The 14,913-nt window shown below is 41.7% G+C and overlaps 1 protein-coding gene across 1 annotated transcript; it reads left to right on the forward strand.

Annotated features, from left to right (window-relative positions):
• Nucleotides 1-1,236: 1,236 nt before the first annotated feature.
• LOC134184359 (myosin heavy chain, clone 203-like) lies at nucleotides 1,237-13,733 on the forward strand. Its single transcript, XM_062652033.1, has 13 exons — nucleotides 1,237-1,428; nucleotides 1,496-1,578; nucleotides 8,148-8,243; nucleotides 11,276-11,501; nucleotides 11,668-11,796; nucleotides 11,848-11,972; nucleotides 12,042-12,168; nucleotides 12,236-12,376; nucleotides 12,441-12,560; nucleotides 12,619-12,695; nucleotides 12,788-12,908; nucleotides 12,994-13,080; nucleotides 13,141-13,733. The coding sequence occupies exons 1-13, from the start codon at nucleotides 1,288-1,290 to the stop codon at nucleotides 13,669-13,671; spliced, it is 2,004 nt and encodes a 667-aa protein (XP_062508017.1). The 5' UTR covers nucleotides 1,237-1,287; the 3' UTR covers nucleotides 13,672-13,733.
• Nucleotides 13,734-14,913: the final 1,180 nt, after the last annotated feature.

The raw sequence follows: 14,913 nt of genomic DNA on the forward strand, positions 1-14,913 counted from the left end.
CCTAGACAACTCCCCACAGGTCTGCCACTCCTACATATATGTACCAGAGTTTTCCTAGGCAACTCCCAACTTGCATGCAAGCTGTTTAATTTGCGTTCAGGAAGTTTTGAGCTGTGATTGGAATGTAACAGCAACAGGGACCTCTCTAAAATGTACTATAATTCCTAAGACTTAATAATTATCTCAAGTAAATGCGGCATCAAATAGAAATGGTTTATTTGAAGTATAATATATCAGTTGGAATCAGTCATGTACCTGTTAGTGTACCTGTTAGTGTGACACCAGCACACTTGGTTCGGAGAAGGGGCTTGCGTACAGAGAGGCAAAACTTGCATACGCGTACTCATAAAATTTATTGTAGGAAAAACACTGATTTACATAGCCTACATATAAACGACACACACACACACACACACACACACACACACACACACACACACACACACACACACACACACACACACACACACACACACACACACACACACACACACACATACACAAAGTGGCAAATGGATAAGGAGCTGCCGTTAAACGGTAATGCCCCCAGCCAGATGGCTTGTTCCTGTGCATGGAGCAGGAGCTATGGGCCGTGCTAAGCAATTTCCTGGAGCCTGGCCAGGTGCTTGCAGGAACACCGACTGCGACGCCAACTGTGGTGTGGGCACCCAAAGTCCCACCCAGACCCCAGTGGAGACCCCAGTAGCTGATGGACTTTGTCGCAGTCGGAGGCCTTTGCCACCCCAGTCAAAGACCAGGTACTCATTTATACTCCTGAGTCGAGGGAGGCAATTGTGTGTAAGTTTCTTGCCCAAGGAAATTATGCCATAGCTCGCCATCACTGTGACTTGAACCTGCAACCCTGCAAGGTTCCGGATGTAATCACTCTAAGATGACTCTCTAACCAACTGAGCTACTGCACCACACACACACACACACACACACACACACACACACACACACACACACACACACACACACACACACACACACACACACACACACACACACACACACACAGACACACACACCAGGTGGTCCCTTAGGTTCTGATCTTCAGTGTTATATGTGTTTGTGTAGAATTTTGATCAATTTATCTAAAGTGTCTACTGCATATTTTATAAAACATTTTATATAAGCAGTTGCTTTGTGTGTTTTAATTGTATAGATACTGTGGCATTTATGAATGTCTTTAATGCTCTAAAGTTTACTAAAATAGATTTATATTTTAGATGTACTCAGCATACAGACAGCATTAGGGAAGAAGTAAGGCAATTTCAGCATGAAATGGATAGCAAGATTGAGTCAATTGATTTGGTGATAAAGCAATGGAAAACAGTATGCATGGCAAGAAAGAGTGACATGAATGAATGGATGGCAAAGATAGCACAATCACTTGAACACATTGAGTTGAAACAGAAAGACCTGGTATAGTGACTTACTGAATATCTAGATCTGGTGAGCTTGTGTTTTAAGGTTTTATTGATTGCTAAAGGCAGAAGTAATCAGACATATTCAAGGGAAGCATAGTCGACTAGAGTCAACTGTCAACAAAATGAAGGACAAATCTGAATCAAGGTAACGTTGATACAAGTTATTGTGGTGAATTGGAGCTATTGAACATGTTGTGGTCAACACAATGGGTATCATTAAGTTTATGTAAAGGAAGAATCATTAGGCAATGCTACTTGAAGATGGTATGGCTTGTTTTTTGTTTGTCAATACTTCTAGGCCTGATTCACACTAAAGTTTGTTCCAGAATTAATGTCAGTTGTGCGAAAGTGGGCTGCTGAAGCGTAACCTTAGAACGGACTGAGGTCATAGGGGTATCATTGGAAAGCTCTATGTCTGCTTTATTCAATTACGGACGTCTCTCCTGTAGGATGCATTACACTGGAGATAAACAGAGATATGTGATGCTTTGGTAAAATAATGAGATAGAAGGTGAAGTCTTGTCAATCATGTATTCTTCTAATTGCATACCTACTGTAATTAGATTGGTAAGCTGTCCTAAATTGTAACTAGAATCAGCTTGAGAATGTAATCTGCATGCTGGTACAGCCACCATCACTCTCTATCGCTTTCTACAGCACCATCGGCTTTGTTTTGCGTAGTTTACTGGCAAGGTATTCCAACAGCGGTAATGAGACACCATACGTGATTTCTACAACAATAGGGCATCTGGTACATTTTAGGGTGTTAGGTATCCTAAGCCACTCCCCAAAGCTGCAACTGACTCTAATTCTAGAACGGACTTTAGTGAATGCAGCCCAATGCAAGGCAACCACAATGATCACAACGCAATGCATTTTACACTTGCTATTATTTCAAAGCAACACAATTGACGCAACGGCAAAACGTAACATGCAACACAAGGACTTGGTTCTTAGTCCAAGAAGTGACAATGTTAATTAGGTTGGATGTGATCTAGCCTATGTTTGACCATTGTCTGCATCTTCCAGTATTTCATTATACCTGGTGCAAACTAAGCTACACCTAGAAAAGCCATTACTCTGCTTTTAGTATGTAAAATGTAAATTTTAGTCAACTCCTATGCTTGTATTTATGGTGAATGGTTGCAGTATGTTGCATTGCATTCCCTTGCATTTGCCTATTTTTGCAATAGTTTGGAACTCAGGCTGCTGTAAGTTTGGTTAATCGGGTGTTTATTGAACCTTAACGCCTAAGTATATATATATATATATACAGACTTGGACAAAATTATAGGGACACCTGGCATTTTTGTGTCTAGTCTAACTTTGGCACTGAATATTTCTCTAGCAAAACCAAATGTTTTTTGAATTTCTTTTTTCATGGATTGCGCCATTGTTAGTATGTAACATAGCTTGAGTTCAAGACTGCAGCTGTACTTACTACCTACTGCGCATCTAGTTTGCTTTGAACAAGGAAGACAGCCATTCCTACTTTTCTTGTCTTTGTACATGTTCATCGCTCTTGGATGCTCATTCTTGGCATACAATCTAAGAATGCTCTGTAGTAGAGAGTGAAAGCAATTTTGTGGGTCCTCTTATCAACATTATGAAAAAAAGGTGAATCATCTGTTTTGCGCATTGATTTTGCACATGTCATCACAATTTGAATTGTTTTGCCGTTTTAATCAATAAACAAACTTCAACGTATTCAAAAATCATGCGACACTAATTAATTACAAAAAAATCCTGCTAAGACAAAAACTAGAAACGTTATAGCAACAAAAGAACATTGACATGCCACTTCCGGTCCATGTTTTACGTAACAAAATCTCAACTACTACCGCCAAAATGTCAGCTGCACTAAAACCGCTACCCTTGAGACCGCCAAACTTAGGCGATAAGTTAGCCTGAACGTTCAGCTGCACGCAGTTGCAGGGTCTTGTTCCGTGCGATATTTCACGAGTTGTGGCGATGCCTCGAGGCAAACAGTTGTGTCCAAAAACGTGAGGGAAAATTGAAGCCCTTCACTCAGTTGGCCATTCTGTGCGTCAGATCGCAGCTTTTGTCTGCCGCTCCAGGAATTCGGTTCATCAGTGCCTACAACGGCTTTCCCATGGCAGCAGCGATTATGAGAAACAACCTGGACTTGGGAAGGCAACGACAATCCGGGAAGATCATCGACTGAAGAGAATGGCACTGCAGAACCGCAGAGCACCATCACGACTGCTCTCGTATCAGCTGGCTGATGAAACCGGCAAGCAGGTGTCAAGTAGAACAGTTCGTCGTCGTCTCAGTGAGACAAGAGTAAACACTCGGAGGCCTAGAAAAAACCCACTGCTAACAGAAAACTATCGGCGTTTGCGACTGGGATGGGCAACCACTCACACACAATGGACTTTGGATGACTGGAAATCTATTCTTTTTACAGATGAGTCAAAAGTCAGCATAGGATACGATGGTGCTCTGTACGTTTGGCGTCGCAAAGGTGAGGAATTTCTCCCTGAATGTTGTGATCGTACGGTCCAGCACGCGGCTAGTGTGATGGTGTGAGGATCGATGTGTTGGCATGATGTGGGGTCTCTGGTGAAACTGGAAAGTTGTTTGGACAGCACGGCGTACCAACAGGTTCTAGAGGAGCACATGCTTACAGACGCAGCGGCACTGATACGAGACGACTTTGTCTTCCAGCAGGACAACGTGCCAATCCACACGTCTCGGTCAACAAGACAATGGCTACGCCAGCATGACGTCACACTGTTGGAATGGCCGCCAAACTTGCCTGATGCGAATCCAATCGAGAACTCGTCACATGAACTCAAAACTTCTGCCAACCGTCGCGAACCGAGAACTGCAGCTGAGCTCTGGAATGCTCTACAAGAGGCGTGGCAGCAGATTCCAGCCACACGTGTCCGGAACTTGGCAGACAGTGTTCCGCGACGTTTGGACGCAATCAGGAGGGCGAGAGGCGGGAACACTCGGTACTGAGGAACTGGTGAAGGGCTTCAATTTTCCTTCGCGTTATTAAAACCAGCTTTTTTAAAAGTCACTAAACAAAATCAGAGAGAGTCTAACTTACGACGCTTACGCAGTCATGACGTCATACACTTTTAGGTCTCGTTTTCCGCAATGCAAAACGTAAAGAAAGCAGTTTAGGGTTTACAGTATTCTCAAGAAACCTAACAATCAACGCGGTAACTATTAAGTTCTTAACAATATTGATAGTTGGTAAATTATTGTGTTACTACATACCCACAGCGGGGTGTCCCTATAATTTTGTCCAAGTCTGTATATGATGTACTGTAGATGGTATGCATGAAGAGTATGGTGTAAAGTAGACAGATGGTAAATGTCATGCACGTTGCAGTCGTTATGTATACGTGTGAGATATATCATGTCAAGAAGTTGGTGGTAAATCGGCTGAACTAACGTGTATAGGTAGCAAGAAAAGCCAGGTGGCCCGGTGGGATTTGAACCCACGTCTCCCGAATTGGTTAGCATACCTAGCGGCTGATGCAGGAGGTGTGGGTTCGAATCCGACCGGACTACCTGACTTTTCTGGCTAACTATACGTGTTGGTTCAGCCAATTTACCACCAACTTCTTTACATGATATATATATATATATATACACTTGTGTATATACAGGGTTCTCGCTGCAGCGTGGCACTGTGCCACGCTCCAGTAGGAATGCGCCACGCTCAGAAACGGTTCAGGGTTCTTGCTAGATATATTTGGGAGCGTGGCAGGATGGGCGGGTCCACAACGCATGCAGTCGGACATGCGCACTGGAGCCTATCTCAAGTGAGGTAGACTTAGCATTGTAGCTATTGCGTGTAACATACGTTCAAGTCCTGGCAAGAAAATCAACTTCGATCGTCAGCAAGCCCTTCTTAACAATGTTCATTGATTGCGCATGTGCAAGTTTTATAGCCGAACTACAGAAAGTTTGTCTAGTCAGGCGTTGATTGACGTGGACCACTGTTGTTGCTTCACAAGAAGCTATGACTAGTCTAGAGTAGGTTCTAGGTGCTACTTCCCGGACAAGAGGTGTGCTTTCCGTGTCACTGGAAGGGCATCTGGGACTATAATCAGAAGCAGTGCATCCTGGACACTTCTGCGTACGTCTCGAGCGAGGCTATCATCCGACGTTATTATGCAAGACCCTGGATTTGTGGCCATTGTCACCTGTAGTATTCTGTTTCAGTACAATGGAATTCTCAAGCAGTCCCTTAGTAGCTATCTGTAAAACTTTGGACTCCTATCTATCGTTTCTGAGCATGGCGCACTCATACTGGAGCGTGGTGCAGCACCACGCTGCCACGCTGTAACCAGAACTCTGCGGTTGATAGGAGTCCAAAGTTTGACAGCTATATAGCTAAGGAAAGTATGAGAATTCCTTATTGCAGTACTGAAACACAATACTGTATTGCTTAGTAAAGGTGACATTAGCCAAAAATCCAGGCTCTTACAAAAGAACGCGGGATAATAGCCTAGCTCCAGACATGTATGCTGTACTTGTATTGATTGCAGTCTCAGATGCGCTGCCATTGATAGTAGTCTCAGATGCTCTTCTCATGACACAGAAAGCACACCTCTTGTTTGAGAAGTGTAGCACCTATCTACTCTAGACTAGTCATGGCTTTTTGCTAATCAACAACATTGGTCCATGCACGTCAATCAACGCCTGACTAGACAGACTTTCTGTAGTCATCTATGGAACTTGCGCATATGCAACCTATGAACACTGCTAAGAAGGGCTTAGTGGCGATTGAAGTTGATTTTCTTGCCAGCGCACTTGAATGTATGGTACATACAAAATACACATCACTTGAGATTAGCGCATGCCCGACTTGGACTGTGCAACTGTAGAGAGAGCAGACTGCAAGCAACGTGGACTTGCCCATCCCGACACGCTCCCAAAAATCTCTAGCGAGAACCCTGATATATATATATATATATATATATATATATATATATATATTACCGGTCAAAAAGGATTACTCAAATCAACATTTTACACACGTGGCATGTAAAATTACAATTATCTTAATAAAATTAGTGTTATATTGATTCAGCATTTTGTGTAACCTCCTCTAGCATCTATGCCATTGTTCACTCTTGTAACCATGCTATCAATAAGGGTTTGTGTTCTTTCTTGTGGCACATTATTTCATGCTGTCTTCAAACATTGCCACAACTCTGATGTGTACCGTGGCAACTGCTGCTGAACAACACACGCAAGATAATTCCATATGTGCTCAATTGGATTAAGATCCGGTGATTAAGCTGGCCAGGGACTAGAGAGCTGGAGCCATTGTGCTGGAGCCATTTTTAAACTCTCTCTGCCTGGTGAGCGGGAGTATTGTCATGCATAACTGTGAAGTCACCATGACCTAGTTCAAACTCGTAGATTGTTGGAACTAGTGCATTTTTGTGAATGTATATGTACTATTCAGCGTGTAACCGCTCGTTGACCAACACAATGTGACCAATACAATTCGTCATCATGCAGCCCACACCATGATACTACCTCCACCTGTGCTACCGTCTGCGCTACACAATCATCTTGCAGCTGCTCTCCTGCTCTTCTTCTTATCCATACGCGACCGCTAGTATGGAACAACTCGAATTTGCTTTCAGTGCTCCTGATTATGCATGACCAATTGTCAGTTGTTCAGTTTCTGTGGTTCTGTGCAAATGCAAGGCAGCAAACGCGATGCTCAGCTGTAAGGCATGGCTTCCATCTAGTAACGTGGCCAAACAATCCACCCTCTCAGAGACGTCTGTTAACAGTGGAGATGGAAAAGTTTGCTCTATTGGCCTGCAAAAATTTGGACCTAACCAAGTGTGCAGTTAATCGTCGGTTAGAAAGCGATATTCGGATCAGCTGGCGATCGTCTCTCATGGAAGTCATGCGAGGTCTTTTGGGAATTCTCTTTGTTTCCGTATTTACAGCTTCCCGTTGCCTCCTCATTATGTTGGAAACTGTTTTCTGGCTATAGCCAACACGTTCAGCTATTTGCCTTTGACTGTAACCTTCTTCCCACAGCGTGACGATTTTACCGCGATTCTCAGGTGACGTTCTATCTTTCCTGACCATTCCCCTCTGAGATAGTTCTTAGGCAATTTGCAATGCAGCAGCACAAAGTTTGCTTAAATTAGAGAAAGAAATTCTCAGCTGAGTGCTAGGTAGCTTAGTAGACACAGTGTAGCAACTGGGCAGGAAAAAACGCTATCTCTGCCAAATGAAAAAGAGCTACTCTAACATCTAAAATTGTATTGCTCAGATAATGTTGCTAATGGCAACATATAAAATTCTGCAGTTTTCTCTGCAAACAAAAATATAGGAAAGTACATCTTACATGTAATTCATTAGTTTCAATACCACAACATATTCTGTGGGAATAGTGATGACAAATTGTTGAATTACTCTAAATCAGCAATTACTACGAGTAAGTAATTCTTTTTGACTGCAGAGCTTGAAATAACGGCTGGACATAGGACAATGTCCAATCAATATTGCTATTTGTCCGGGTAACTGAATCTATGCGCAGACATTCTAGTCCGGTCAATCAATCTGAACTGTAGCCAAGGAATCTTGATTTTGTTAACCAATGTGAGCTTAGAACAAGCTAGAGCAAACTGTTGAGCACTTTTCACGTGACTTAAGTTTATGGGAATGTAGAAGCAATTAAAGTATTTGTTTTTTGTGTAGATGGAGCGACTTGGGAGAAGTAATGAGGGGAATGAGAAGAACAACCCAGAAAACAGATTTGGAGAGGAGGTTACAAGAAGAGGAGCTAAGACAAATGTATGTGTTTCTTGGCAGAGAGTCTACTTATGAATGATTGGTGTACATACTATCACTTTCATGTCCAGAACATGACTAAGGCATAAGAGTGCATGCAGTCTTGGTTGTCCTTTTGTGATCCATTTTTGCTACTGTTTGAGTGCATTTTCTGATTTGCCATCATTGTTCATTACGCAACTCACTGTAAAGGTGAACTCTAATAGAAAGTAACATGTATTCATAGATCTGAGAGAAAAGCAAATAGTTTCGGGTAAAGTGATCAGAGCCTACTTTGGCTGTCTGGTTATATTGCCATTGATCTTTAAAAAAAGAAAGCTTATCCCTTATTTGAGAAAGTTGATGCTCGTTAATTAATAAAGAGAAAGCGCTGATTTTGTTACTTTGACTCTTTTTACGAACAAAGAAATTGTTCATGGTGGATACTGTATCAGAAATGGTTACAACGAATGTGGTGCACTTATTATTTTGCTTTAGTGAGATCTTTGCTAACTTCAATTAGTATTTTAGAGTCTCTTTAAGGTAACTTCAGATGAAAGTATCAGTGCAAGTGTCAAATCAGTGATTTGCAGTGGTTCTCATTTTCTGGTAGTCATTAGAAGCTTGTAAAGTAGTAGTATGTATTTTGTTTCGTACCAAGAAGGCAGACACACTAACGCCAAATTATGTAGACAACAAAACATGCACACAGAAAAGAAGAAGAATAATAATACTAACACTATTTACTGTTTGTCATTGGTTCAAACAACTCTTCTCACTGTATGACAAGGACAAGACGTCTTGTGTATAGCAATATCGTTTCAAATAGGGTTTTGCTTTTGGCTTTCTGGTTAAATCAGGAAGTTTGAGACGATATCGTTTGCAGAATGACACACTCTCCAAAGAACAGAAGTTGCTGTCTAATAAACAGATCTTCTGCTTGTTTGATAGTTGGCCATAGATATTTAATTATCAGAGAACTTCGGCTAGGAATTCCTAGATCTCGTTTGTATCCTCTTCTCGTGGATTCTGTCACTTACTTACTGAGATGATAGATTCCATGTTTCACTTCCATAATTGATTACTGGCACTACACTCCCTCCATTATCTTTTTTCTAACGAACGGATTTAACCCAATCCCTTTCACTGACCCAAGTATAGAGAATAGAGATACATAGAATTTTCTTACATCTGCCAAGCACTGCTTCTAAATCATCTGCTAAGACAGACGAAATTATATGACCTAGGGGGGTAATTTTGTCAACTGAATTTAACTTCATGCTGCCATCTAGTAGAAATTCTGGTTCACTGTATGCTGTATGTCTTGCTCGTCTGAACACAATGGACACACTCTTGTTCACATTGAATAAGAGGAAGTTATCATTAGCGTAAACTCCACACCAGTTCAGCATATTTTGCAAACTTGTTCGACTGGGTGATAGCAAGAATATGTCATCTGCATACACAATACAGCCAGTGTATCTACCTAAGACATGCACTCTTATTCCTGAATTCTTCATTGAAAGAATCAAGTCGTTTACGTAAACGTTAGACTAAGAGATAATACAATTCCTTGCTTTACACTGTTACTGGCTTGAAAAGGGGCAGAGATTGATGAATTCCAACGAACTACAACATTCTGCTGTGAATAATACCGCCTCAAAAAGTCATGAGAAAGTGGGGCACACCTTGTTGCAACAACTTTGCAGTAGTAATGGATGTGAAACTTTATCATACGCCTTAGACAAGTCTAGGCAGCACCCAAAGAGAACATTATGACCATTCTCCAGAAAACACTTTGCAGCCTCCTTCACCATAAATGTACACATGTTATGCACAACCATGTTCTTCTTGAATCCAAGTTGCTGTTGTTCAGATACCCAAAACTGACTAAACTTTGCCATCAAAACATTCTCAATAAGTTTCCCAACACAGATGACAAGGCAATATAGTTGTCCATGGAATTTCTATCCCCACTATGGTGTTTTGTAATGGGGATAATGACTGTTTGACGTAGCCTAGCCTAGCTGGAATGCAGCTCCCATGGTTAATAATACCATTGCAGAGTCCAGCAACATGATAGAACAGTTCATCTGGGGCATGCTTCAAATGTTCTGCCTCTGTGCCATCAGGACCAGCAACTTTTTAGTAAGGGACATGATATGATGCATGCAGGCATCTTGATTGGTGATGCTATACTAGCACTAAAATTTTTGGTTTATGCATACATCTTACATTTATTTGACGAAGATTGGAGCTGGAACCACATAGTGGAAGTTTGCAACCAAGCTTATGCATCAGTGATATCATTTTTTAGCCTAAGCATAGGGTGTTCCAACTACCGTTTGCAAACAATTCTAATAGTTTGAGACCTGAGCAGCAATGGCAGAAGGTCACCGACTTAAGCTGATAAGAGAGTTGGCAAGGGTAAGTAGTGTAGCGGCAGAAAGTGTATTGGCAGCTTTACTGCCATGGTAGTAGTGCCAAGAATGCCCTTGTTGTCAAGAATTGGACAACTTTGACTATGTTTTGCATGATCAGTGATGCATCACTGAGCGCAGAGATTTTTTCTTGTGGGTTTCAATAGGTTTATTGGTGTGAGACAGGATTTTATCAGGGAGCTACTAACTTGCAGTTTAATGTTGTTTGAACGATAGTTATACCTACTGAAGTCATTTATCAATATGAATTATAATGCACTAGCCACCATTCCCGTTCTCCTCACGTGCGCGCGCACACACACACACACACACACACACACTACGGCTATATAGGTATCCAGATTATTGCAGGTTCTTAAGTTACCCGATGCGAAGTGCACGGAACGATGCCGTCGTTGTCCCAATGTGATCTCTTTGTGATAGCGGAATCCAGGCAGATAGCAGTATTACGTTGCCATTTCCGGTACTTACGATCACGGATCCGTGCACCTCAGCTTGGTCACAAAGTGTCTCCGTGAACCTCGGTTGTTACGGTGTGTCACCGTGCACCTCAGACCTATAGTTGCCATAGAATCTTCTAAGGAACATAGTTCTTATGATGTTTTACTTGCTTAGAGTTTCTGCGGTTAAGCAAAGTGTAGTACTACGTACTGCGGAGCATGATGAAGCTATCTTTGCTTTGAACAAATTGTTGCAAACTGCAAGACAGGAATCTGAAGTGACACAAAAGAATGTAAATGAGCAAATTGGAGCTCTGGTTGAAGAAATTAACAAAAGACTGCTGGACTCTGAAACAAAGACAAGGGATGATGTGGAAAGCAAAATAACAAAAATGGAGTTTGTAAGTTTTAGCATTTAGACTCATGGTTGTTTTTTGTATTTAGTTTTTGCATGCATGTACCAATCTCTTCTAATATTTAGCTATTTGTGTGTTCTTGGATGCCCACCTAATTTCTTGTCTGTTTGTCAGGTTTGTGTTCTACTGTTAGGATGGTTTGACTTTATAGGCATTGAAAGATGAGATTGGAGTGCAGTTTGGTGTTAACAAGGAACAGCAGACTCACATTGAACAACAGCTGGAGGCACTTACTAAAAGAGTTGATGATCAAGTTGAAGCTGTTTACAATGGCTTTAAGGTTTTACTGTAATTACTTTCTCTTTATTTTCTGTCTTTGTCATTGTTGTAGGTGGATCGAATGCAAGTATCTCAAAGTCTAAACCAACTGCAAGAAGCAGTTTCTTTAATTGAGAGTCAAGGCGATGTACAAAGTCACAATTTGAAGCAAGTCATTGTAGCTGAAGTTAAAATGAGGTTGATGCTTGCATTTAATTAATTACCTTTTACTTCTCAGCTTTTCACATTGATTTGTTTCTTGTGTAGACATAAAGAGTTAGATCAACTCCAACAGCAATGTTCAGAAGTACAAGAGAGAATGAATAATGCGCTTCCCCAACTGTTTCAGTTGTTTACGACAATGTCCAGTCAGATGACAGATACTGGACAACAAGTATTGATACAGTAGATGACCACAACACACAACATGCCGAAATTGATTGCCCCAAAACTGTATTTAGGTGCAGTCTGAAGTAAAGGTAAGGTTGGCTGCAAGTCGGGAACAGACTATTAGACAACTTGGTGATTTGGAGATTCGACTCACTTCTCTTGGTGATAAGATTAGCCGTTTAGCAGAATCTAATACGTCACAAATACAGGAGGTAGAGTACTGCAGATGTGGTCACTGTATTGTTTAGGAATTGAATTACTGCCACTTCCACTTAGGTGTATCACAAGATGAAGGACGCTCAGCAATCGGGTGTAGCTTCAGTTACTGACAGTCATTTATTGACTGAGAACAGAGTGAAAGAGTTGCAGAGTCAGTTGTTAGTACTCTCCAACCAGGTGTGCATAACTTTGTACTTTAATTATTACTTTTGCTAAGACAACAAGTCCATTGCAGATAGCTGAAAATGTTGAACGACTTCAGCTTTTAAGAGTAGATGTGAACAGTCGACTGGAAGCAGAAAAACAGCTAATGTACTTCAATTGATTGAGTTTTGATGCTCTTTAGACACCTTGCTAAGCTACTGGTAATTACAAATTAAGTTATTTGTTTGTGAATTATACAGACTGCAAGAGGGCCGAGCAGTGAGAAAAGAGCTTGGATCAAAGGTAAATCAAGATGCATTTCAACAGATGAATGGTGATGCAGGGTCACGTGTTGCTAAAACGGAAGAAAAACTAGCTCAGGTTTTTATTCTTACAGTCGTTTTGCACAGCAACAGCATCGCTAAAAAGTACAAAACAATTTTTTGTTATGTTTATAATGGCTTAGGTTTTGACACAAATAGTGGAGCTGGAAACTGGTCTTCATAACCTTAAACTTGATCTAAACGGAAAAATATCATCTGAAGCAACAATGGTAGGTGCAGGCTAGATGCTCACAGATTATTGGTTGAGTATTTGTGAATTTTGTCACCAGAGAGTAGAGATGCTATTAGGATCAAATGAGAGGTTGATTAATGTTGAGTCACGACTCGCTCAATTGGAGCTACTAGTTCATCACCCAATAGATGCGGAATCAACTACTACCATACCTCTAGTTGGTGATCAGTCCAATAGTACTGAGACAGAACACGAGGTAAACGCCATCCATCAACACATAGATCAAGAGCTTGGCACAATAGAGAATGAAGGGCATACAGCAGAAAAGCAGATGTTACAAGAACAGCTCAATAACAACGTTGCAGAGTCTGAATTTAGCTTTCGTGAGAGGGTTGTTGGTGAGACACACAGTGAAGGCAGATCACTCAGTGAAGGCAAAGCACACAGAGAGACTACTGAAGGACAGCCAGACAACCATGCACAGCCTGAAGGCGGGTCACGTTCACAAAGTGAAGTTTCTCAAGAGAGTCATTTTAATGATGTTGAATCAGATGTAGCAGAGTCAGTATTAGGACAAAAACGAAATCAAGATTTGACCAATAGTCTTGAAAGACACGAGAGTTTTTAGCAGTATCACTAAGTAACAGGAGCAGCTTTCAACATCTGATAGAAACATAGGAATCTACATCACATGCTTGCACATATTTTGAACCAGTGTATGGTGCTGAGGAGTGTGTGTGTGTGTGTGTGTGTGTGTGTGTGTGTGTGTGTGTGTGTGTGTGTGTGTGTGTGTGTGTGTGTGTGTAGGCTAGCTCAATTGGTTAGAGAGTGCATTTGGAGAATGAAAACATTCGGGACCTTGCAGGGTTGCGGGTTCAAAACACAGTAATGGTGAGCTATGGCGTAATTTCCTTAAGCAAGAAACTTACACACAACTGCTTTTCTTGACTCAGGAGTATAAATGAGTACCTGGTCATTGACTGCTGTGAACATGACTGCTGGCTTGGCAGTAACCTGTGGACCTTGGTGTCCAGTTTCAGAGCTGCGCCATTGTCAGTGCACCTGGATGACTCCGGCCAAGCTCCAGGTGGATGGTAGTGCTGGCCCTAAGCCTCCACATAGTGCATGGAGGCCCTGTCTCTAGAGGCAGGGGAAGCTGTCTCCGCAACTGACATTAAGGTTGACGTCAAATGACGTGGAAGGCTTATATAACATTTGTCATTTTGTAGTGTGTGTGTGTGTGTGTGTGTGTGTGTGTGTGTGTGTGTGTGTGTGTGTGTGCGTGTGTGTGTGTGTGTGTGTGTGTGTGTGTGTGTGTGTGTGTGTGTGTGTGTGTGTGTGTGTGTGTGTGTGTTGGCATAAGTAGCTCAATCATTGGAGTAGTTGCATTTGGAGAGTGTAAACATCGGGGATCTTCAGGTTGCATGTTCAGTCCAGGATGGGCACAGATGTAATGTTCTTTGCAAGGAACTCAGACACAGTTGCCTTTCGTAACTCAGGAGCAGAAAGGGGTACCTGGTCAATTGACTGGGAATGGACAAGACCACTAGCTAGGCAAAATGACATTCTCCAGCAGATCGGTACTTGTGGGTATGAGGTTTGTCTGCCTGCCTGTCTGTCTCTGTGTCGCTCTGTCTCTTTCATTTTCAACATCAATACTACACCATACAGTGAATATCAGTAAGGCACCACAGCTAAATAGTGAGTTCTCGACCCATGGATCGAGTTACACAAGTCACGTTAACGAAACAAAGTCTGTCTGTCTGTTTTTTGTCTGTCTGTCTGTCTGTTTGTCTGTCCGTCTGTCCATACATATATTTGAACAATGATAACTACAATTACCATCAACAGCAAGCTAAGAATACAGTTC

The sequence above is a fragment of the Corticium candelabrum genome, chromosome 9 (genome assembly GCF_963422355.1).
Source record: "Corticium candelabrum chromosome 9, ooCorCand1.1, whole genome shotgun sequence".
Taxonomy (NCBI): domain Eukaryota; kingdom Metazoa; phylum Porifera; class Homoscleromorpha; order Homosclerophorida; family Plakinidae; genus Corticium; species Corticium candelabrum.

Coding starts and splice junctions, on each gene's coding strand:
- LOC134184359 (XM_062652033.1), top strand. CDS start 1,288: ATGGATAGCAAGATTGAGTCAATTGATTTGGTGATAAAGCAATGGAAA. Junction 1,429..1,495: donor AGTTGAAACAGAAAGACCTG/GTATAGTGACTT, acceptor TGATTGCTAAAG/GCAGAAGTAATCAGACATAT. Junction 1,579..8,147: donor AAGGACAAATCTGAATCAAG/GTAACGTTGATA, acceptor TTTTTTGTGTAG/ATGGAGCGACTTGGGAGAAG.